At 43.7% G+C, this 22697-nt stretch overlaps 2 protein-coding genes across 3 annotated transcripts; both read left to right on the top strand.

Annotated features, from left to right (window-relative positions):
* The first annotated feature begins 1139 nt into the window (after positions 1-1139).
* MYADML2 (myeloid associated differentiation marker like 2) lies at positions 1140-2354 on the top strand. The gene has a single exon (XM_072113702.1). It carries the CDS (start codon positions 1250-1252, stop codon positions 2147-2149), a length of 900 nt encoding a protein of 299 aa, XP_071969803.1. The 5' UTR covers positions 1140-1249; the 3' UTR covers positions 2150-2354.
* An 8825-nt stretch (positions 2355-11179) lies between these two features.
* On the top strand, positions 11180-20939 carry PYCR1 (pyrroline-5-carboxylate reductase 1). 2 transcript variants are annotated; one of them, XM_072112233.1, is made up of 8 exons: positions 11180-11337; positions 15047-15177; positions 15874-15944; positions 17204-17383; positions 18704-18925; positions 19161-19253; positions 19336-19499; positions 20320-20939. In XM_072112233.1, exons 2-8 carry the CDS (start codon positions 15111-15113, stop codon positions 20480-20482), a joined length of 960 nt encoding a protein of 319 aa, XP_071968334.1. In that variant the 5' UTR covers positions 11180-11337; positions 15047-15110; the 3' UTR covers positions 20483-20939. The 2 variants fall into 2 exon arrangements, with proteins under 2 accessions (XP_071968334.1, XP_071968336.1); XM_072112235.1 differs by having other exon boundaries at positions 11189-11417.
* Positions 20940-22697: the final 1758 nt, after the last annotated feature.

Here is a 22697-nt window from a genome sequence, read left to right on the forward strand (position 1 = left end):
CCCTCCCCAGTATGTGGTTATATTTCAGACCAGGAACTATTTAATGGGGCACATTTACTTACCTGTCCCGTTGCGATCCCCGAGGTGAGTTGTCCAACGAGGATTCGGAGCTGCCGCAATTCACTAATATCGTGCGCCCGATATCCTGCATGTGTCGCTTCCCCGCTCAGGTCCGCCGGAGTTCACCTTCTTCTTCCTGGTGCATGTAAGTGCATGGCTTGCGGCACAATTTTCAATGTTAAAACCTGCACTCAGGCCGAATCCATCTGACTGTCTGGCGGCCCGCCCCCCAATTTGTGTCGCGTGAAAGCCGTTTGCCGATGCGCCAAAATCCGATCGCATGCGACAAAAAGCCCTTCTAAATGCGCCGCACATCGGTAATCGTAATTCCGACGATAGTCCGGTCCGCGGACCCTTAGTAAATGAGCCCCAATGTGTGTTGTCAGGTTATTAGGTTACTTTATGACTGTAGTATAAAAAATATATAAACATTATATACAGTAGAACACTAATACATATCAGTATATAATAAGTAAAAATCTTTCTATGAGATTAAAAAAATGTATTTGTTAAATTTAAAAATAATTGATTAAAAACCACATAAACATTTTTTCTCAAAAACTTTATGAAATGGCCTTATTTTGAGCTGTAAAAAGGGTGTACAAAGCATCTGGTCATTTATGATCATTGGTATACCGAAAATAAATCATAGAGTAAAATAGAGACTTTTTTATGCATTTTGCAAAAATAAAAAAAACTTGTGTAAATGAACCAAAAGACAGAATAATACAAGTCAGAATAATAATAAAATACATTTTTTTTTAAATCATTTATTGACCTAGATCTAAAAATTAAAGCTACTGCTGTTAGAATGGAAAAAAAACTACAAAAAAAAAAAAAGGCAAACACAATTTGAGATGAAATCGTCTCTGTGAGCCTCTCTGAGTGTGAGTGGGGTGTGTGCGGCACCAGCAGAGTGGATCTCACTCCTCAGCTCTAGTATTGGTCAGCGGTGACAGGTGGACCCCTGGAATGCCGCTGTCTGTAAGCAAATCCATCTCATCTCGTCAGAGCTGAACTTGGTCCAGACCTATAAATACAGCCTCCTATTTATACCCGGGACATGCTTGTCACTGTGAGGGTCTCTGCTGTATCATTGCGGAGGCTGACAGAAGAGTCAGAAGACTCCTGACTGTGACACCGGTTTGTGGCGTCCACAGTTGACTCTCTACATCCTGACCTCCTAGACATGGATAACTCTGGTGGACCCTATCTGAACGTTCAGGCGCTGTGGTCTAAAGTGGGAGTTGTCCGCTTGTTGCAGCTGGTTTTTGGATGTACCACCTTCAGCCTGGTGCTGCACAAAGCTGGATTCAGTGCCGCCTACGGGACCTTCTGCGTCTTCGTTTGGTGCTTCTGTTTTGCCGTCACGGCACTCATTGTGGTTTGTGACCTGACTCGACTCCAGTCATGCCTCCGTAACCTGTCCTGGGGTAACTTCACCGCGGCCTTTGCAATGCTGGCAGCTCTCATGACCCTCACGGCCGCGGTTATCTACCCATTGTACTTCGTCTCTCTGAGCTGTACCCCTGACTGCGCTACGAGGAACCACCGGTTGGCCGTCAGCGTCTGTGCCGGGCTCTTATTTGTGGTCTATTCTGTGGAGATCTACCTGACACGTGCCAGGCCGGGGATGCAATGCAGCTATATGGCAACAGCCGCCGGTCTACTGAAGGTTGTCCAAGCCTTTGTGGCGTGTATAATATTTGGCGCTTTGGCAACTGAAAGCCAATATAAGAAATATGTGGCCACTCAGTGGTGTGTGGCCGTCTACAGCTTCTGCTTTGCGGTGACGGTGGTGGTGATAGTGCTGAACATTACCGGACGGGCCGTCACGTTCCGGTGCCCCTTTGAACGTTTTGTGGTTATCTACACAGTGGTGGCCATATTGATGTATATAAGCGCCTCCGTTATATGGCCTGTGTTCTGTTTCGATACAAAATATGGGTCACCAACAAGACCCTCCCGCTGCTCTTGGGGCCGATGCCCATGGGACAGTCAGCTTGTGGTCACCATTTTCACTCATATCAACCTGTTGCTTTACATTGCGGACTTGGTGTACACCCAGAAACTCCGATTTGTTCATTAGGAAGGAGCAGCTACTTATATAATGGACCTGGGGACCAGAGGGAGTCACATATGTACTGTGCACAGAGACTGTGGGACTTGTCATATTTTTATTATATTGTATTATGGATATTGTTCTGTATCTACCTATCAATTCACTAATAGGAGGCAGTGCACAATGTGCTGTCAGCCATAACTTATATACACAGAGTCTATTTTTAATAAATTGTGATGATTAATTCAGAAGTTTACCATATTATTATTGAAATCCTTTAACTATAAAACAATGGGGGGCAAATGGTGGTTTTGATGATCTCCTCAAACCCCTCTCCGCAGTTCCTCAGTTGCCAATCCTGGAAACTCCACCACTGTTTCTTGAATTTTTTGAGATTACCCCTTTTCTGGTAAACCTTCATTTCCATCCATATAGTTTTATTTGTCATATTTATCACCTCTCCCAACCCTGGAGGAACTGCAGGGGGACATATACAATCAAAACAAGACACTATAGAAGAAAAACATGAAACAATAGCAATCTGGGCCCTGCTCACAAGAGCTTACCATCTATATAACACACACTGTTATGTCACAGTACAGGAATAATACAGTGATATTATAATTCAGAGATAATAGTGATAGTAAAGAGATAATAAACACAGTGATGTTATAGTACAGTATGATAAATACATACAGTATAGAAATAAATGATAAAAAAATTAATATTTATTTCTATAATGCCAACATATTCTGTAGCGCTCTACAGATCATGGGGGACATATACAAACAAAAGAAGACATAACATTGGAAAAACATAGTTATATGAAACCATATGAATGGGGGCCCTGGTTGCTAGAGCTTATAATCTATATAATACACATAGTGATGTCACAGTACAGGGATAATACACACAGTGATGTCACAGTACAGAGATAATACACACAGTGATGTCACAGTACAGGGGTAATACACACAGTGATGTCACAGTACAGGGGTAATACACACAGTGATGTCACAGTATAGGGGTAATACACACAGTGATGTCACAGTATAGGGGTAATACACACAGTGATGTCACAGTATAGGGATAATACACACTGTGATGTCACATTACAGGGATAATACACACAGTGATGTCACAGTACAGGGATGATATACACAGTGATGTCACAGTACAGAAATAATACACACAGTGATGTCACAGTACAGGGATAATACACACAGTGATGTCACAGTACAGGGATAATACACACAGTGATGTCACAGTATAGGGATAATACACACAGTGATGTCACAGTGCAGGGGTAATACACACAGTGATGTCACAGTACAGGGATAATATATACAGTGATGTCACAGTACAGAGGTAATACACACAGTGATGTCACAGTACAGGGATAATACACAGTGATGTCACAGTACAGGGGTAATACACACAGTGATGTCACATTACAGGGATAATACACCCAGTGATGTCACAGTACAGGGATAATATACACAGTGATGTCACAGTACAGAGATAATACACACAGTGATGTCACAGTACAGGGATAATACACACAGTGATGTCACAGTACAGGGATAATACACACAGTGATGTCACAGTAAAGAGGTAATACACACAGTGATGTCACAGTACAGGGATAATACACACAGTGATGTCACAGTACAGAGATAATACACACCGTGATGTCACAGTACAGAGGTAATACACACAGTGATGTCACAGTACAGGGATAATAAACACAGTGATGTCACAGTACAGAGATAATACACACAGTTATGTCACAGTACAGGGATAATACACACAGTTATGTCACAGTACAGGGATAATACATACAGTAAAGTCGCAGTACAGATATAATACACACAGTGATGTCCCAGTGCAGGGATAATATACACAGTTATGTTACAGTACAGGGATAATACACACAGTAATGTCACAGTACAGGGATAATACACACAGTAATGTCACAGTACAGGGATAATACACACAGTAATGTCACAGTACAGGGATAATACACACAGTAATGTCACAGTACAGGGATAATACACACAGTAATATCACAGTACAGGGATAATACACACAGTGATGTCACAGTACAGGGATAATACACACAGTGATGTCACAGTACAGGGATAATACACACAGGGATGTCACAGTACAGGGATAATACACAGTGATTTTGAATACATTACATTTTAGATATTTGATACACATACATATAATAGATATATAAATATATTATAGTAGATAATAAATAATGATAATAATCATTATTTATATATAGCACCATCATATTCTGCTGGGCTTTACAAATCATGATAGATAACTATGTAGATGTATTTCTTGTACTTTGCCCTATATCATGTTGCTAGTTGCTGCTAGGGGTCTATGTGGGGGTCTTCCTTGTAAGTCATGGCTGGTATCTCTGGAATGTGGGCTCCTTCTCTACAAAATCCCATCCCTTAGATTTAGAAGACATTGGCTGGAGAAGACAAGAATCTGTCCCAGAATGTGATGTCTGGTCCTCAGCTGACTCCGAGGACCCCCAGGAATGCTGGGAATGGGCATCTGCCACATAAAGGAATGTCATGGTTTCAGTGTTGGGAGTGGAACTCATTATTTACTAGAGAGATCTAATAACACAACACTAAATACAATATTTGGTAGTTCTAGAATTTTATTCATGAATCAGGTGGATCAGGATGAAAAAAAACCTCGCTATTCCATCCATACAGAACAATGATACACTGTAACAAAGCATTGAAACAATGTAAAACGTAAGTGGTAAATGTATATTTTTCGTGATTACTTGTAATTATGGTTAAGAGGAAATCCTGCAATGTAAGAGGCATAATCCCGGAATAGCTCTTCAGGTCAGTAACTAATACACATGACTCAGACCATGAAATGCTGAGGCTTATTCCGGGAATCAGCTGTGACCCGGAGATCTAAATAGAATATGTATCGTACAATGTGACTGTATTATAGCGACTGCATACACATATACAGTATACATACACATATACAGTATACATATACAATATACATACACATATACAGTATACATACACATATACATTATACATATACAGTATACATATATAGTATACATACACATATATAGTATACATACACATATACCGTATACATATATATATAGTATACATACACATATACAGTATACATATATATATAGTATACATACACATATATAGTATACATACACATATACCGTATACATATATATAGTTTACATATACATATACAGTATACATATATAGTATACATACACATATATAGTGTACATACAAATATATATTATACAACATACACATATATAGTATACATACATATACAGTATACATATATAGTATACATACACATATACGGTACACATATATAGTATACATACAAATATATATTATACATTAACATATATGGTATACATACACATATACAGTATACATACACATATATACTATACATACACATACATAGTATACATATACAATATACATACACATATACGGTATACATACACATATATAGTATACATGCACATACATAGTATACATATACAGTATACATACACATATACAGTATACATACACATATATAGTATACATGCACATACATAGTATACATATACAGTATACATACACATACACATATACAGTATACATATACAGTATACATACACATATACAGTATACATATACAGTATACATACACATATATACTATACATACACATACATAGTATACATATACAATATACATACACATATACAGTATACATACACATATATACTATACATACACATACATAGTATACATATACAATATACATACACATATACGGTATACATACACATATATAGTATACATGCACATACATAGTATACATATACAGTATACATACACATATACAGTATACATACACATATATAGTATACATGCACATACATAGTATACATATACAGTATACATACACATATACAGTATACATATACAGTATACATACACATATACAGTATACATATACAGTATACATACACATATACAGTATACATATACAGTATACATACACATATATAGTGTACATACAAATAAACGGTATACATACACATATATAGTATACATACAAATATATATTATACAACATACACATATACAGTATACATACACATATTCTTATTAATGCATCGGTCTGATATACAAAACCAACCGTTAAATCCATTGCTAGAAATACCCCCGCCACCCCCCCCCCCCCCACACACACACACACACACATTCACCTGTTGAAAGGACTATACCAAGTCCAAAATGTCTCCCAAACCAATGCTGGTGCTATGTAGTAGCCCTTTATAGGAGTAGGTGCATACCTCAAACCAATAAAGCAATACAGAGATAGAGACATTCATCCTGTAAGTGCAGGTTCACCAGGGGGCAGGCCAGATTTGCCTATAGTCAACTATGACACAAGTAAAGGTGAAAAAAATACTAAAGGGGGTGACAATTCAAGAGCTAAAGCGCTGGTCTGATTAGGTATCTTACTAATATGTCACCATTCTAGCCCATATTACCAGTGATTTGGTCCAGCTACAATCCTGGAATATAAATGCATATATCACAGTCCTGCTGCTACTATGGGCGGCACAGTGGCTGAGTGGGTAGCACTTCTACCTTGCAGCGCTGGGGTGCTAGTGTTTCAAATCCCACCCAGGTGAACATCTGCAAAGAGTTTATATGTTCTCTCCGTGTTTGTGTGGGTTTCCTCTGGTTTCCTCCCACACTCCAAAACATACTGTTAGGTTGTTTAGATTGTGAGCCCCATGGGGACAGGGTCCAGTTTGGCATGCTTTGTGCAGTGCTGCGTAATCTGTGTGCTATATATATGTGTGATGACCCTGCTCGTGGGAGCTTACAGTCTATGAGGATGAGGGGGTGTCACAGGAGCTTACAGTCTATGAGGATGAGGGGGTGACACAGGAGCTTACAGTCTATGAGGATGAGGGGGTGACACAAGAGCTTACAGTCTATGAGGAGGAGGGGGTGACACAAGAGCTTACAGTCTATGAGGAGGAGGGGGTGACACAAGAGCTTACAGTCTATGAGGATGAGGATGTGACACAAGAGCTTACAGTCTATGAGGATGAGGGGGTGACACAAGAGCTTACAGTCTATGAGGATGAGGAGGTGACACAAGAGCTTACAGTCTATGAGGATGAGGGGGTGACACAAGAGCTTACAGTCTATGGGGATGAGGGGGTGACACAAGAGCTTACAGTCTATGAGGATGAGGGGGTGACACAAGAGCTTACAGTCTATGAGGATGAGGGGGTGACACAAGAGCTTACAGTCTATGAGGATGAGGGGGTGACACAAGAGCTTACAGTCTATGAGGATGAGGGGGTGACACAAGAGCTTACAATTTATGAGGATGAGGGGGTGACACAAGAGCTTACAGTCTATGAGGAGGAGGGGGTGACACAAGAGCTTACAGTCTATGAGGATGAGGGGGTGACACAAGAGCTTACAGTCTATGAGGATGAGGGGGTGACACAAGAGCTTACAGTCTATGAGGATGAGGGGGTGACACAAGAGCTTACAGTCTATGAAGATGAGGGGTGACACAAGAGCTTACAGTCTATGAAGAGGAGGGGTGACACAAGAGCTTACAGTCTATGAGGATGAGGGGGTGACACAAGAGCTTACAATCTATGAGGATGAGGGGGTGACACAAGAGCTTACAGTCTATGAGGATGAGGTGGTGACACAAGCTCTTACAGTCTATGAGGAGGAGGGGGTGACACAAGAGCTTACAGTCTATGAGGATGAGGTGAACACAAGAGCTTACAGTTTATGAGGATGAAGGGGTGACACAAGAGCTTACAGTCTATGAGGATGAGGGGGTGACACAAGAGCTTACAGTCTATGAGGATGAGGGGGTGACACAAGAGCTTACAGTCTATGAGGATGAGGGGGTGACACAAGAGCTTACAGTCTATGAGGATGAGAGGGTGACACAAGAGCTTACAGTCTATGAGGATGAGGGGGGTGACACAAGAGCTTACAGTCTATGAGGATGAGGGGGTGACACAAGAGCTTACAGTCTATGAGGATGAGGGAGGTGACACAAGAGCTTACAGTCTATGAGGATGAGGGGTGACACAAGAGCTTACAGTTTATGAGGATGAAGGGGTGACACAAGAGCTTACAGTCTATGAGGATGAGGGGGTGACACAAGAGCTTACAGTCTATGAGGATGAGGGAGGTGACACAAGAGCTTACAGTCTATGAGGATGAGGGGTGACACAAGAGCTTACAGTTTATGAGGATGAAGGGGTGACACAAGAGCTTACAGTCTATGAGGATGAGGGGGTGACACAAGAGCTTACAGTCTATGAGGATGAGTGTCTGACACAAGAGCTTACAGTCTATGAGGATGAGGAGATGACACAAGAGCTTACAGTCTATGAGGATGAGGGGGTGACACAAGAGCTTACAGTCTATGAGGATGAGGGGGTGACACAAGAGCTTACAGTCTATGAGGATTAGGGGGTGACACAAGAGCTTACAGTATATGAGGATGAGGGGGTGACACAAGAGCTTACAGTCTATGAGGATGCGTGGAGATACAAGAACTTACAGTCTATGAGGATGAGGGGGTGACACAAGAGCTTACAGTCTATTAGGATGAGGGGGTGACACAAGAGCTTACAGTCTATGATGGTATTTGCTGTTAGGCTCCCTTTAACCCCTTCCCGATATCCAACTATATGTACGGCATTGATGGGATATATGGTACAGGTTCAAAATTAGTTTCTGTACCATCAGCACCAGGTGTCACCCCTTTGGCTGTAGTTGTTACCTAATTTTACCTGAATTCTACATTTAAGTGATCTGGAAAATTGCCATTTCTGTAACCAGGACAGATGCATAAATAATAGAATGCAGAGTAATATGGTGGAGGACTTCAGCGAATCATATAGTAAGTGATGGGGGAAGCTATTCCACACATCTCAGGAATGGTCTGTCTTGCCTCCTATAGACTGCAGGAATCTTCCCACAGATAGCAGCACATTCTAGGAGTCTTCACTCTCAGGAATGGCTGGAATGGGACATCTGCCACATCATAGAATGTCCCATTCCTGAAAGTTGGTAAATGTTGCTGACAGCGGTCGGTGGCAGCTCAAATCCTATGTCTATATTTATATCAGAGGTGCACAGAGGACATGACAGCGGAGTAACCACGACCAGACTGATCCCAGGGGTCCTGGGAAAATAACCAATAGTGACAGACGCCTTTAAGGGATTGTCCATCTAAAAAAAAATAATAACAAGAAACCTTTTAAGGAACGGAACACCAAAAAATACTCAAATTAATAAAAATATGTATATGTATATTTTTGTATAAAAAGGCAGAATTAATGAAGAAAGTAATTTTAGCATTTTTCAGTTATTTGACACAGATTTTTGTTTGCCTCGGAAGAAAAAAAAATTATACTCTATCAACTGTAACAATGTGTATCAAATTAAAGTGGATTTTAGATTTTAAAAAAAAGGCGTATTGTATAATTTTGTTTAAAATAAATTTTTTAAATGAAAGACATTTATCTACCAAGGGGCCCGTGAGGTTAAGGGGCCCGGAGATGCACGGCCCCTTTCCCCTGTGTCTCTGAAGTGCTGCGCCACGGCCCGATCCACTGCCGGGTGCCGGCTGGGACGTGCCCCCGGGCCCCTCCCTCTGTGTCCCAGCTACAGTACTCCTACATCTGGGCAGCCCACCTCCCTCCTGGCCCGCCCCAGGATATAGGCTACATTTCATACCTGCTAACCCCCAATGAGTAGTAGCTTCTATGTAGAGATGAGCAGACACGTAGAATTAGTTCGGGTTCGACAGTGCGACCTGAATGCATTACAGAGATATTCCTCCAGGTCAATCATGGCCATAGCTAGTAGCACGGATATCAATTTGCCAGATTGACCGTTCGTCTGCTAATCCAGCAAAACATCCGGGTTGTGCAGCAGAACTAAAAATAGGAGTCCTCTCATCTCTACTCTTCTATACTATTTAGGACTTTCGTGATGGTCCGTCTGTTGCCCCATTGACTTCTATGGGATCTGTTAACAAGGCAGATGAAAACTGGAAGTGTTGCATTTTTAAATCCTTCCAAAATGTAAGTGCGAGGGGGATTGGCTAAAACGAGTTTGCATTTCTCATAAGGCCGCGGTCACACGTTCCGCTAGCGTTCACAGGGGGTGGGCCTCGGCCCGATCGCATATGCGTTTCCAGGGAAACGCATGTGATCTGGTTACCAATCACATGCGTTTCTCTGGAAACGCATATGCGATTGGGCCAAGGCCCGCCCCTGTGAGCTGGCGACACATTATGAACGCAACGATTGCGGAACGTATGACCGCGGACTCAATCGCATAGGTTTCATGAGAATCACATATGCATTTTGGCCTAACCCCCTCCCACTTCTGTTTTGGATACATTTGAAAATGCACCAATAACTCCACGTGGGAAACCGCCCTCACAGCAATCAGGAAAACGTTTTCAAAGTAGCCAAACGCGGAGTAACATTTGACAAATGCATTTTGACTCAACCAAAACGACACATGTGAACGCACCCTGAACATTTGTGTTTACAAAATTGTTAACGTGATGTTAGTGCATGCTTTAACTTCACGTTAACACCTGCGTTTGTTAAACGCATCACAACAGCTGAAAAGAGGAGATTTTCCTGATTACATTGCTGTTAACACAGCATTACAAAAACGCAATGTTAACAGCAATGTAATAGGTCAAATCTCCTCTTCTCAGCTGTTTTGATGCGTTTCAAAACACATGCGTTTATGTCACGTGTGAACGCACTCAGGAAAAAAATCATTTTTGATGCACTTGCTGAGACGTGCACTAGAGGGCGCCCTTGGTGATTTTGGCGGATGTTGTAGTAAAATACGACAGGGGCGGGGCCACGCCATGCGGTGGGAGTGTCGATATAATAATGGGCTTGTTCAGGAAGCTCTCCAATAGAGAGCCACTAGGAGGGCGTGGCTTGTATAATGTAGAGATTCGGGGCGTGGCTTCTGCTGTATCCCGGTAATTCGGTACCGGCATTGTGTAGGAGGCAGCGGGGCGGGACCGGAGGACGTGGAGCTGAGGACGGAGACAGAGGCGGAGACTATAAAGCGGAGGTAACGGGGGAGGAAGAGAGAAGCGGGAGGACACGTGTCATCATGGAGTTGCATCAGACACGTCACACCTATGCACACTGGTGTCGTACTATATAGCAGCCACCTGTGACGTCAGGGAATCAGTGCACATCTATAGTATGACGTATATTCACCCTCTATATGCAGCAACCAGTGGCAACTACAACTCCCAGCATGCCCTGCACCTGCAAGTATATTATCAGAGAGGCTGGGACTTGTGGTTCTTCTGTATTCAAATATCCCTTTAAATAAGCAATTGTCATTAGATTTGGGCAACTTCTCTTAAAGGCAGAGAAGGATAGAAGGATACACGTGACGTAGAGGCAGTCCTGCACGCATGATGCAATTAATTACAGTGACAAAACTTTCCAGACGCGTCCGCTCTTCTACCGGAAAGAAAAATCAAAAATGTGAATTTTTCCAGTGGTCGGTACATTTGCCACCCCCATGGAGTTCAGTCGTTCTCAGAATTAGGGGTCCCAGCAGGTTTCCTACCCAGCATCTTTTTTGGGGTTAACATGCTGGAATGATCACAAATGAAGACCTGGACCCCCGGCTGACATTTTGTTACAGGATAGAAAGCCTTGTCTATTCTGCAGAAGACATGCATCCTCAGCTGCAGTGTTGTCACAGCATAGACTGCCCTATTTATGCTGCGGAGGACAAGCACCCCCAGCTGCCACGTACAGGATAGACTGCCCGGCTATGCTGCGGAGGACATGCACCCCCAGCTGCCATGTACAGGATAGACTGCCCGGCTATGCTGCAGAGGACATGCACCCCCAGCTGCCATGTACAGGATAGACTGCCCTAGCTATGCTGTGGAGGACATGCACCCCCAGCTACCATGTACAGGATAGACTGCCCGGCTATGCTGCAGAGGACAAGCACCCCCAGCTGCCACGTACAGGATAGACTGCCGGCTATACTGCGGAGGACATGCACCCCCAGCTGCCATGTACCGAATAGACTGCCCGGCTATGCTGCAGAGGACATGCACCCCCAGCTGCCATGTACAGGATAGACTGCCCGCCTATACTGTGGAGGACATGCACCCCCAGCTGCCATGTACAGGATAGACTGCCCGGCTATGCTGCGGAGGACATGCACCCCCAGCTGCCACGTACAGGATAGACTGCCCGGCTATGCTGCAGAGGACATGCACCCCCAGCTGCCATGTACAGGATAGACTGCCCGCCTATACTGTGGAGGACATGCACCCCCAGCTGCCATGTACAGGATAGACTGCCCGGCTATGCTGCGGAGGACATGCACCCCCAGCTGCCACGTACAGGATAGACTGCCCGGCTATGCTGCAGAGGACAAGCACCCCCAGCTGCCATGTACAGGATAGACTGCCCAGCTATGCTGCGGAGGACATGCACCCCCAGCTGCCACGTACAGGATAGACTGCCTGGCTATGCTGCTGATCACTGCTTCTAGGAAGATTAAATCTTTATGAGAGCTTGAGTGAGTATAAATAGCTGAGCCGGTGCACAGCGTCCCAACCGCAGCCAAGATTCGCATTTGTTTGCTTTACCCGAGATTCTAGAAGACAATCACACAATTGTTTTTTACCTATAAATAATGTGTTCACATTTGGGGATTTGCAGTTTTGGGGACAACAAAGTTCTATCTTATGGAACTTGGTGCAGATTTTACATTGAGAACCAGCAGCTTCTGTTCTGGACCCCAGCCTAGGATGTATCCGTGCTACAGGGGGTTTGGAAAGTATTCGGACCCCTTCAAATTTTTCATTGCAGCCAATTGGTAAGATGAAAAAATTTCTGGTTTTGCTCATTATTGTGCACTCTGCCCCCATTTGACTGAAATGTAGATATTTCTGCTAATTTATTAAACAAGAAAATCTTAAATACAGGCGGTCCCCTACTTAAGGACACCCGACTTACAGACAACCCATAGTTACAGACGGACCCCTCTGCCCACTGTGACCTCTGGTGACCTCTCTGGATGCTTTACTATAGTCCCAGACTGCAATGATCAGCTGTAAGATGTCTGTAATGAAGCTTTATTGATAATTCTTGGTCCAATTACACCAAAAATTTTGAAACTCCAATTGTCACTGGGGCAAAAGAAAAAAAATTGTCTAGAACTTCCATTATAAAATATACAGTTTCGACTTACATACAAATTCAACTTAAGAACAAACCTCCAGACCCTATCTTGTATGTAACCCGGGGACTGCCTGTATCACATTGTGATAAGTCTTCAGCCATTTTGCTCAGTATCGAGTAGAAGCTTTTTCACACCTGGATTTGGGGACCCTCTGCCTCTTCCTTGCAGATCCTCTCCAGGTCCCTCAGGTTGGATGGTGAACGATGGTGGAAGCCATTTTCCAGTCTCTCCAGAGATGCTCAATTGGGTTTAGTTTCGGCTCAGGTTGGGCCAGTCAGGAAGGGTCACAGAGATGTTCTGAAGCCTCTGCTTTGTTATTTTAGCTGTGTGCTTAGGGTCATTGTCTTGTTGGAAGGTTCGGTCCAGACTGAGGTCCAGAGCATATGGAAGAGGTTCTCATCCAGGATTTCTCTGTACTTGGCCACATTCATCTTTCCTTCAGTTACAACCAGTGGTCCTGTCCCTGCCCCCATAGCCTGATGCTGCCCCCTATGTGTCACTGCTGGGACTGTATTTGGGAGGTGATGAGCAGCGCCTGGTTTTCTCCACTGCTTAGAATTAACAACTAAAAGTTTAATCTTCGTCTCATCAGAGCAGGGAATCTTATTTCCCATAGTCTTGGAGTCCTTCATGTGTTTTGCACGCTGTATGCGGCTTTCATATGTCTTGTACTGAGGAGAGGCTTCCAGACGCTGCCATAAAGCCCCGACTGCTGGAGGCTGCAGTGATAGGTGACTCCCATCTCCCTACTGCATCTCTGGGGCTCAGTCACAGGGATCTTGGGGTTCTTCTTTACCTCTCTCACCAAAGCTGTTTTCTCACCACTTAGTGTGGCTGGTCAAGGAATAGTTGTAGTCGTCTCAACTATCTTAAATTAATGGATTATGGAGGCCACTGTGCTCTAAGGAACCTTGAGTGCTGCGGAACTTTATTTGTAACCTTGACCAGATTTGTGGCTTGCTGCAATTCATGCACTGTGAGCTCTTATGTAGACAGGTGTATGCTTTTCCTAATCAGGTCTAATCTGTTTAAATAAACACAGCTGGACTCCAGTGAAGGAGTAGAACCATCTCAAGGAGGATCAGACGGAAATGAACAACATTCCAGTGTCACAGCAAAGAGGCTGAATACTTATGTCCATGTTTTTATTGTTTAATAAATTAGAAAAATATCTACATTTTAGTTTTTTTCTGTCAAAATGTGGTTCAGAGTGTACAGAGTGTAACTTTTTTGATCTTACCAATTGGCTGCATTGAAACAAAGGGTGAAAAATGTAAAGGGGCCTGAATACTTTCCTTGCCCACTGTATGTGGCCGCTGCCTGTGTATTGCCGGTGTCAGGAGGCTGCACATAATTCTTCTCTGCTGGCAAATAGTCGCTAACCCTCACTTAGAGCGCGACCTCGCTTGCACTCACCAGTAAATTGCTGTGTCAGTAGTTTCCATTAGAGACGTCTGCACTGAGCTCGCTGTGTGCGTGGACATGCCTGGGGCAGGTGTGCATAAGCCTGGTGTCTGCTGTGTGCACTGAGCACATATTACATGTCACTTCCCAGGAACCGGCTGGAGATACCTGATCGTCACGCGCTGGCATTGTAACCACTGTACCCAAGGGTCATCATGAGTGTGGGCTTCATTGGCGCGGGACAGCTGACCTATGCCCTAGTCAGGGGCTTCACCGCAGCAGGTATGTACAATTCACTATCTACGTGGCTCCAATGTCTGTACCTGTGAGTGTGTGTGATATAAGTTAAAATTATTTGGATTATTTGGAGAGTACAGTGATATATCACTGTACTCTCCAAATAATCCAAATAATTTTAACTTATATTTCGCATGCATAATCCACTGTTATGGGGGAACCTGACTGTGAGTAGCATTTGTTACAGGGTAAACGATTGACTAGTTCAGGGGTAACTTGACCGCAACTAGTGCACTGTTATGACTAAAGCATCACTATGTGGGAATTTGACTATGATTAGCACACAGTTATGGGGGAACTAGTGCACTGCTGTGGGGTAACTTGACTGCGACTAGTGCACTACTATGGTGGAATTTGACTGTGACTAGTTAACTGTTTAAGGGGGGGGTGTACTGTGACTAGTGCACTGTTATGTGGGAATTTGACTGCAACTAGCAGTTCATGGGGAACTGAACTGTGACTAGCGCACTGTTCAGAGTGGGGGGGGGGGGGTATTACTGTGACTAGCGCACTGCTATGGGGGAATCTGGCTCGGAATTCAGAAGAATACGTGACAATTGTTGCCATAATTTTCAATAAATCTCCACAGACATGTAATGGCATTTACACATGTAAATGTAAATCTCTTCTAGATTACTGTGCTGCCTTTTTGTGATCTAACAATCATATCTCTCGTTTTAGGGGTATTGGCGGCACACAAGATCACTGCAAGCTCTCCAGAAACTGACCTGCACACAGTGTCTGGACTAAGGGTGAGAATACCTGAGTATACAGATATTGTAAGGTAATAGAAAGAAAACTATACAGCCACAAACTGGTCTTTGCCCTCTTTTCCCCAATACCCATAAGAGAAACACGGCTGCTCTTGTTCATTGGATTTGTCTGGTATTGCAGGTCCGTTCCATACACTTTACTGCAATACCTGAAATAGCCTATTATTGAGGGGGGCGTTGTTTGTAATATCCTTTTGTGAAAGCAAAACAAACTCCCTGGTTATATGACTTGTAAGAGACCCTTTAAATACCGATGCCAACGCCTAGTGACATGTGCCACCTGTATAGCAAGGGACAGAACTCCTTATACAATACACTAGGTGCAGTATTGAGATCCCATGTAAGAGTAGGGTATAAGTCCATCACATTTGCCATATATTTGGCTGGGATTTACGCCACTCATTGCCATGTTTCATTGAGTAGGGCGCACATATAGATGCGGGGCACGGTGCCAGTTTGGCATTGCTTGGGTATTTCCATGAAATATTCCTGTGGTTTCAGAGAAAGCTTTAATTTAATCTCTTTTTGATATGTTTTCTCACCTCTCACCTCATCTGCTCCAGACAGATTTATTGGTGCAATAATGCGGATAGATAACACGGTGCAGGAGCCGGAGTCATCTGTGGTCAGACGTCCATAAAGATCCCTATCACTTATATGACATCACATATATATCTGACCCAATGTAACTAGTTCTGTGCACTATAGTCACTAAAAGGAAATCTACCTCCAGGATGAAGGATAGTAAACCAAGCACACTGACATACAGGTGTGTGCCCCCTCTAGCAGGATCTGCTCTTTTTTTATCTTATTATGCCCTGGATTTTTACCAAAAAAAGGCTTTTATAATTATGCAAATGAACCCGAGTGGCTCCATAGCTGTCAATGGAGGCTGGAGCCCCTCTGGATCATTTGCATATGTTTTGAAGCCTTTTTTTTTTTAAACCAAGGGCAAAGGAAGCTTAAAAATAAGCAGATCCTGCCAGAGGGGGCATACCCCAGTATGTCAGTGTGCTTGGTTTACAATCCTTCATCCTGGTGGTAATGTCCTTTAATTATATAGGATAGTTACTTATATATGTCTATGGTTTTATCCTCCATCACCCCAACCATTGGCTACATACATCAGTGCCCATGTATTGTGGCTCGTATACCTGCAGTATATAACGTACGGCCTTTAACATGAGTTCTATCCAGATCTGGATAAAGTTGCATATAACTTTTTTTGCCTTTTATAGAAACTGGGTATAAATTTCACCACCAGTAATAAGGATACAGTGAAGAACAGCGACGTCCTCTTCCTGGCTGTGAAACCTCCGATCATTCCATTTGTGCTGGATGAGATTGGATCAGACATTGAGGATCGTCACATGGTGGTGTCCTGCGCTGCCGGGGTCACCATCAGCTCCATTGAGAAGGTAACATCATTCTGTCCACCATGTTGCTTCATGTAAAATCCTTACATCTATCTGTATACACTGGAGATCAAAATTAGAAAACAATGTGTGATCACTTCATGATAAAACCTTTTCGATAATTAGAGAACAGCAATAACTGCAGCACAGAGAAAGATTATAACTAAATTTTCAGCACATCTGCAGCCTCAGGACATCACTAGTAAGGAACTGCATTACCCATTAGGCTGTATACAGGGGGCATTGTCCTGCTTGAAAATTGCTGCTGATTGGCTGAAAATGCCATGAAGGAACCATGTGTTGATGAAGAAGGTTCTGATACACACTTGCATTCACTCTGCCATATAGCTGTATAAAGGGTCCATCTCCTGCTGTAGAAAACATTTCCCAAACCATGACACTTTCTCCACCACCTTTCACTGACTTTTTTACACACTTTGGGTTCAGTCTTTCCCCAGTTGGTGGACGAACATATTGTTTCCTATCAGATCTGAATAAATTAAACTTGCTTTTGTCACTAAAATGAACTCTGGAGCACTTCTCCTCTGTCCACACGACATTCTCCTCTGCAAAGTTGAGTTTAGCCTTTGGATTCTTTCTGCTAATGAGGGGTTTGAAGAGTTGGGTGTCAGTCAAAACAGATACTTACCTTGTTCAGTGCTGAACTGGTGAGCAATTTCAGTGGTAATGTTGAAACAATTACCTATGGAGATTCTCCGCATTATCCTGTCCTCCCTTGCATTTGTCTTCCGAGGATGACCAACCCTCTTGGGGAACTTGAATGAGTTTGTGATGTTGTAAAGATGCAATAATCTAGAAATCACAGGCTTGGAACGACCATCATCTCTTGCTATGACTGAAACAGTCACACCTTTGGCCTTCATCTGGACAACCTGCTGCCATAGGGTTTCAGTCACTTTTTTACGGCACAACATTTTTGTAAAGTCGGTGAAAACTGAGGAGCCAGTTATATAGGGTTTGAGATTATTAAGGAAATTAGCACCAGGTACCAGATTAACGCAGATAACTTGCAGATATCTGAAAGTGTTCTCTAATTTTGGTCAGTGTTTTACAATTATCTCATTTACATTTTTATTCCATGACTTAAAATATCTACAATTTATGAAACAAACTTCAAATACTTCTACATTAGTCATGTTAGGACATATCCACATAGGACACAGAATGACCTTGACATTTAGTGGTGTTCTCTAATTTTGATCTCCAGTGGATATGCCACACAGGTTCCCGATCCCTAATTTTCTGGCCATCATTTTCCCCATCTTCGGTCTTAAACCTATTGATCATATTACAACCTTACAGAAACTGTTGGGCTTCCACCCGTCTCCCAGAGTCATCCGTTGCATGACCAACACTCCTGTGATAGTCCGAGAAGGGGCCACGGTGTACGCCACAGGGACCCACGCAGAGGTGGAGGATGGGAAACTCCTGGAACAGCTGATGCAGAGTGTGGGCTTCTGTACCGAGGTGGAGGAGGACCTGATTGACGCGGTCACAGGATTGAGCGGCAGCGGACCTGCTTATGTAAGTGCCAGGACAAGGGTCAGGATGTCTTATCCCTTCTCAGAAGAGAGACGGGCGACCATTGTATAGCCGTGGCCACTTTAATATCTTAATAGATTTCATATGGCAGTGATCACATTTACAATACTGAAGGATGTGATACAGAATAATTCGGCACACAGTACAAACCGATCAGACCTTGTCCCCCAGTCTCATGTGACAAGTAGGATGTAACTCCTCCACTCTTTTCGTACAGGCGTTCACAGCGCTGGACGCACTTGCGGATGGAGGGGTGAAGATGGGCCTCCCCCGGCGGCTGGCGGTCCGTCTAGGAGCTCAGGCCATGCTGGTTAGTAACAACTTTGCTATTTTCATTTTCTGCCTCTTTTCTAATAAAAGTTGGTTTTATCGTTTTATTCGTTCTTCATCAGGGAGCAGCGAAGATGCTTCTAGAATCGGAGCAGCACCCAGGACAGTTGAAGGACAATGTGTGCTCACCAGGGGGCGCCACTATTCACGCCCTGCACTTTTTGGAGAGTGGAGGATTTCGTTCCCTCCTCATCAACGCGGTGGAAGCGTCTTGTATCAGAACCAGGTAAACGTTCAGCCGTTAGTAGGACGGACATTGTATAATTTACTCACTCACCAGTAGGAATATCCATTATGACCATAACTGTTGCAATTCTCAATTAGAGCCACTTGGTGGCAGTGTTGCACAGCTGTGAATGCAGAAGATACAAGTGTTTTTACTGGGATTAAAGGGAACCTATCTCCAAATTTTAGTCTATGAAACTAGCAGCCCCCCCAGCTATGAAATGTCCTTTCTAAAATTCCCTCTTATGTGAAATCTTGGCCATTTACATATAAAAAAAAATCTCCCTTAAAGTCATGTGAAAATGGGCTGAAAAGAGTCATACTTCAGATTTAAACTTTGAGATGAGTCAAGTGAAGAGGCTCACAGGGGAAGTGATTGTCGGATGCCTCCATATTCAGTTCTACAGAACCTAGAAACATGCTGCTGGTGTAATATCAAGGAAAAGAATCTCATATTTTAGATAACATCAGGCTTGTGGTTCTGGCAGTTCAATAAATAGTTGAGAACGGGATCCGTATCTGCCGCTCACATTTTCAACTATGTCTTTCACTGCCTGTATGTGATCTGAAAGGTCTTTAGAACAGAGGTTAGGGGAATCTGAAGTAACACTCCCCCCTGCAGCTTCTAAACTTGACTCATCTCAGGCAAAATATGACTCTTCTCTGCTCATTTTCTGAAGAGATTTAAGTGTATGAGATTTCAGACAAAAGAGGGAATTCTAGAAAGGACATTTCATCCCCTACCTGAGGGGGCTGCTAGTTTAACGGAGTAAAATCTGGTGACCGGATCTCTTATCTCCTCTCTCTCTCATACACCACAGAGAGCTCCAGCATTACGCAGACCAGGAAAAAATACCTGCAGCTGCCATCAAAAAGACAACTCTAAGCAAAGTGCAGCAAGAATCGCCATCAGTTTCCACCGCCTCCCCGGGAGTCAAAGTCAAAATGTTCAACAACAAGATTCCAGGAGTGAAGAAGTTCTGAGATATTTCGGATACACTGATCGACCAAAGCCATAGATGGATCCCTGGTATCAGGGAGGGTCTGGCTGGGGGGGAATCTCAGGTCTTTTTCTATTGTGTTGCTTTTTTTAAAAAAAAAAATTTAATTTTTAGGTCCAAAAAAGTGACAGTGTTAAAATATTTTAGATCATGTAATTCCACAAATTTATCATTTCCAAAAAAATAATGTCATTTAATACATTTTCAAGAAAACTATGCCACGGCCTCAGCCCCATCTAATAGAAACCCCCGGATCATCAACTCATCACCACCCAAGACGTCTCGCTGTCTGCTGCCTACAACATAAACAAGAAACGGATTGAAATCATTCACCATTTTTCCGTTTTTTTATTACATTGCCATTGGTAACGGTTTCGCCAACATCTCACGTCAAACGGTTTCTCTAGACAATAAAGCTCTGTGATTCTCCTGTGAAAGAAGCTTTTATTCAGTGACGCATACAATGAATACTGAAGGGTTCGGTCTGTTACATACGAGCGGGTGTGATGTGTCCATCTCGCAGCGTGCGTTGGCGGGTGGGTCTGACCCAAATGCTGACAACCAAAACTAAACTAACATGCTGAGGTCAGTTCTGGTTGTCAGCATTCGGGCCGGACCTTCCAGCACCCGCTGCAAGTGTTCTGTGAGATGGACGCATCACACTCGCTCGTGTGTGTACAGCGCCTTAGTATGATCTGTGTACAGACCACTATGGAACGCAACTACAAGTTTCTATAGTCTTGATCCATGGCGCTGGGATAGTCAGTAGGTAGAGATTACACAGCGCTGCACAGAGTTTGCCAAATCAGTCCCTGTCCCCAATGGGGCTCACAGTCTAATCAACCTACCAGTATGTTTTGGAGTGTGGGAGGGAACTGGAGGACCCGGAGGAAACCCACGCAAACACGGAGAGAACATACAAACTCTTTGCAGCTGATGAACCTGGATGGGACTTGAGCCCAGGACCCCAGCGATGCAAGGAAGAGGTGCTACACACTCAACCACCGTGCCACCCACCTTCCCATAGGCTTCTATGAATGTAAACACAGATATAGGACTGAATAGTTATGAATTTCTACTGCCTCCACATGGATCCATGAAAAACACTTTCACATACACGGGTCCATTGAAATGAAGTGTCCGTAGAAGATACACATACAGCGCTGCCGCGTACAGATTATACACACATACAGCGCTGCCGCGTACAGATTATACACACATACAGCGCTGCCGCGTACAGATTATACACACATACAGCGCTGCCGCGTACAGATTATACACACATACAGCGCTGCCGCGTACAGATTATACACACATACAGCGCTGCCGCGTACAGATTATACACACATACAGCGCTGCCGCGTACAGATTATACACACATACAGCGCTGCCGCGTACAGATTATACACACATACAGCGCTGCCGCGTACAGATTATACACACATACAGCGCTGCCGCGTACAGATTATACACACATACAGCGCTGCCGCGTACAGATTATACACACATACAGCGCTGCCGCGTACAGATTATACACACATACAGCGCTGCCGCGTACAGATTATACACACATACAGCGCTGCCGCGTACAGATTATACACACATACAGCGCTGCCGCGTACAGATTATACACACATACAGCGCTGCCGCGTACAGATTATACACACATACAGCGCTGCCGCGTACAGATTATACACACATACAGCGCTGCCGCGTACAGATTATACACACATACAGCGCTGCCGCGTACAGATTATACACACATACAGCGCTGCCGCGTACAGATTATACACACATACAGCGCTGCCGCGTACAGATTATACACACATACAGCGCTGCCGCGTACAGATTATACACACATACAGCGCTGCCGCGTACAGATTATACACACATACAGCGCTGCCGCGTACAGATTATACACACATACAGCGCTGCCGCGTACAGATTATACACACATACAGCGCTGCCGCGTACAGATTATACACACATACAGCGCTGCCGCGTACAGATTATACACACATACAGCGCTGCCGCGTACAGATTATACACACATACAGCGCTGCCGCGTACAGATTATACACACATACAGCGCTGCCGCGTACAGATTATACACACATACAGCGCTGCCGCGTACAGATTATACACACATACAGCGCTGCCGCGTACAGATTATACACACATACAGCGCTGCCGCGTAC

This window comes from Engystomops pustulosus, chromosome 6 (genome assembly GCF_040894005.1).
Source record: "Engystomops pustulosus chromosome 6, aEngPut4.maternal, whole genome shotgun sequence".
Classification (NCBI taxonomy): domain Eukaryota; kingdom Metazoa; phylum Chordata; class Amphibia; order Anura; family Leptodactylidae; genus Engystomops; species Engystomops pustulosus.

Coding starts and splice junctions, on each gene's coding strand:
- MYADML2 (XM_072113702.1), top strand. CDS start 1,250: ATGGATAACTCTGGTGGACCCTATCTGAACGTTCAGGCGCTGTGGTCT.
- PYCR1 (XM_072112233.1), top strand. CDS start 15,111: ATGAGTGTGGGCTTCATTGGCGCGGGACAGCTGACCTATGCCCTAGTC. Junction 15,178..15,873: donor CAGGGGCTTCACCGCAGCAG/GTATGTACAATT, acceptor CTCTCGTTTTAG/GGGTATTGGCGGCACACAAG. Junction 18,926..19,160: donor GCGGCAGCGGACCTGCTTAT/GTAAGTGCCAGG, acceptor CTTTTCGTACAG/GCGTTCACAGCGCTGGACGC.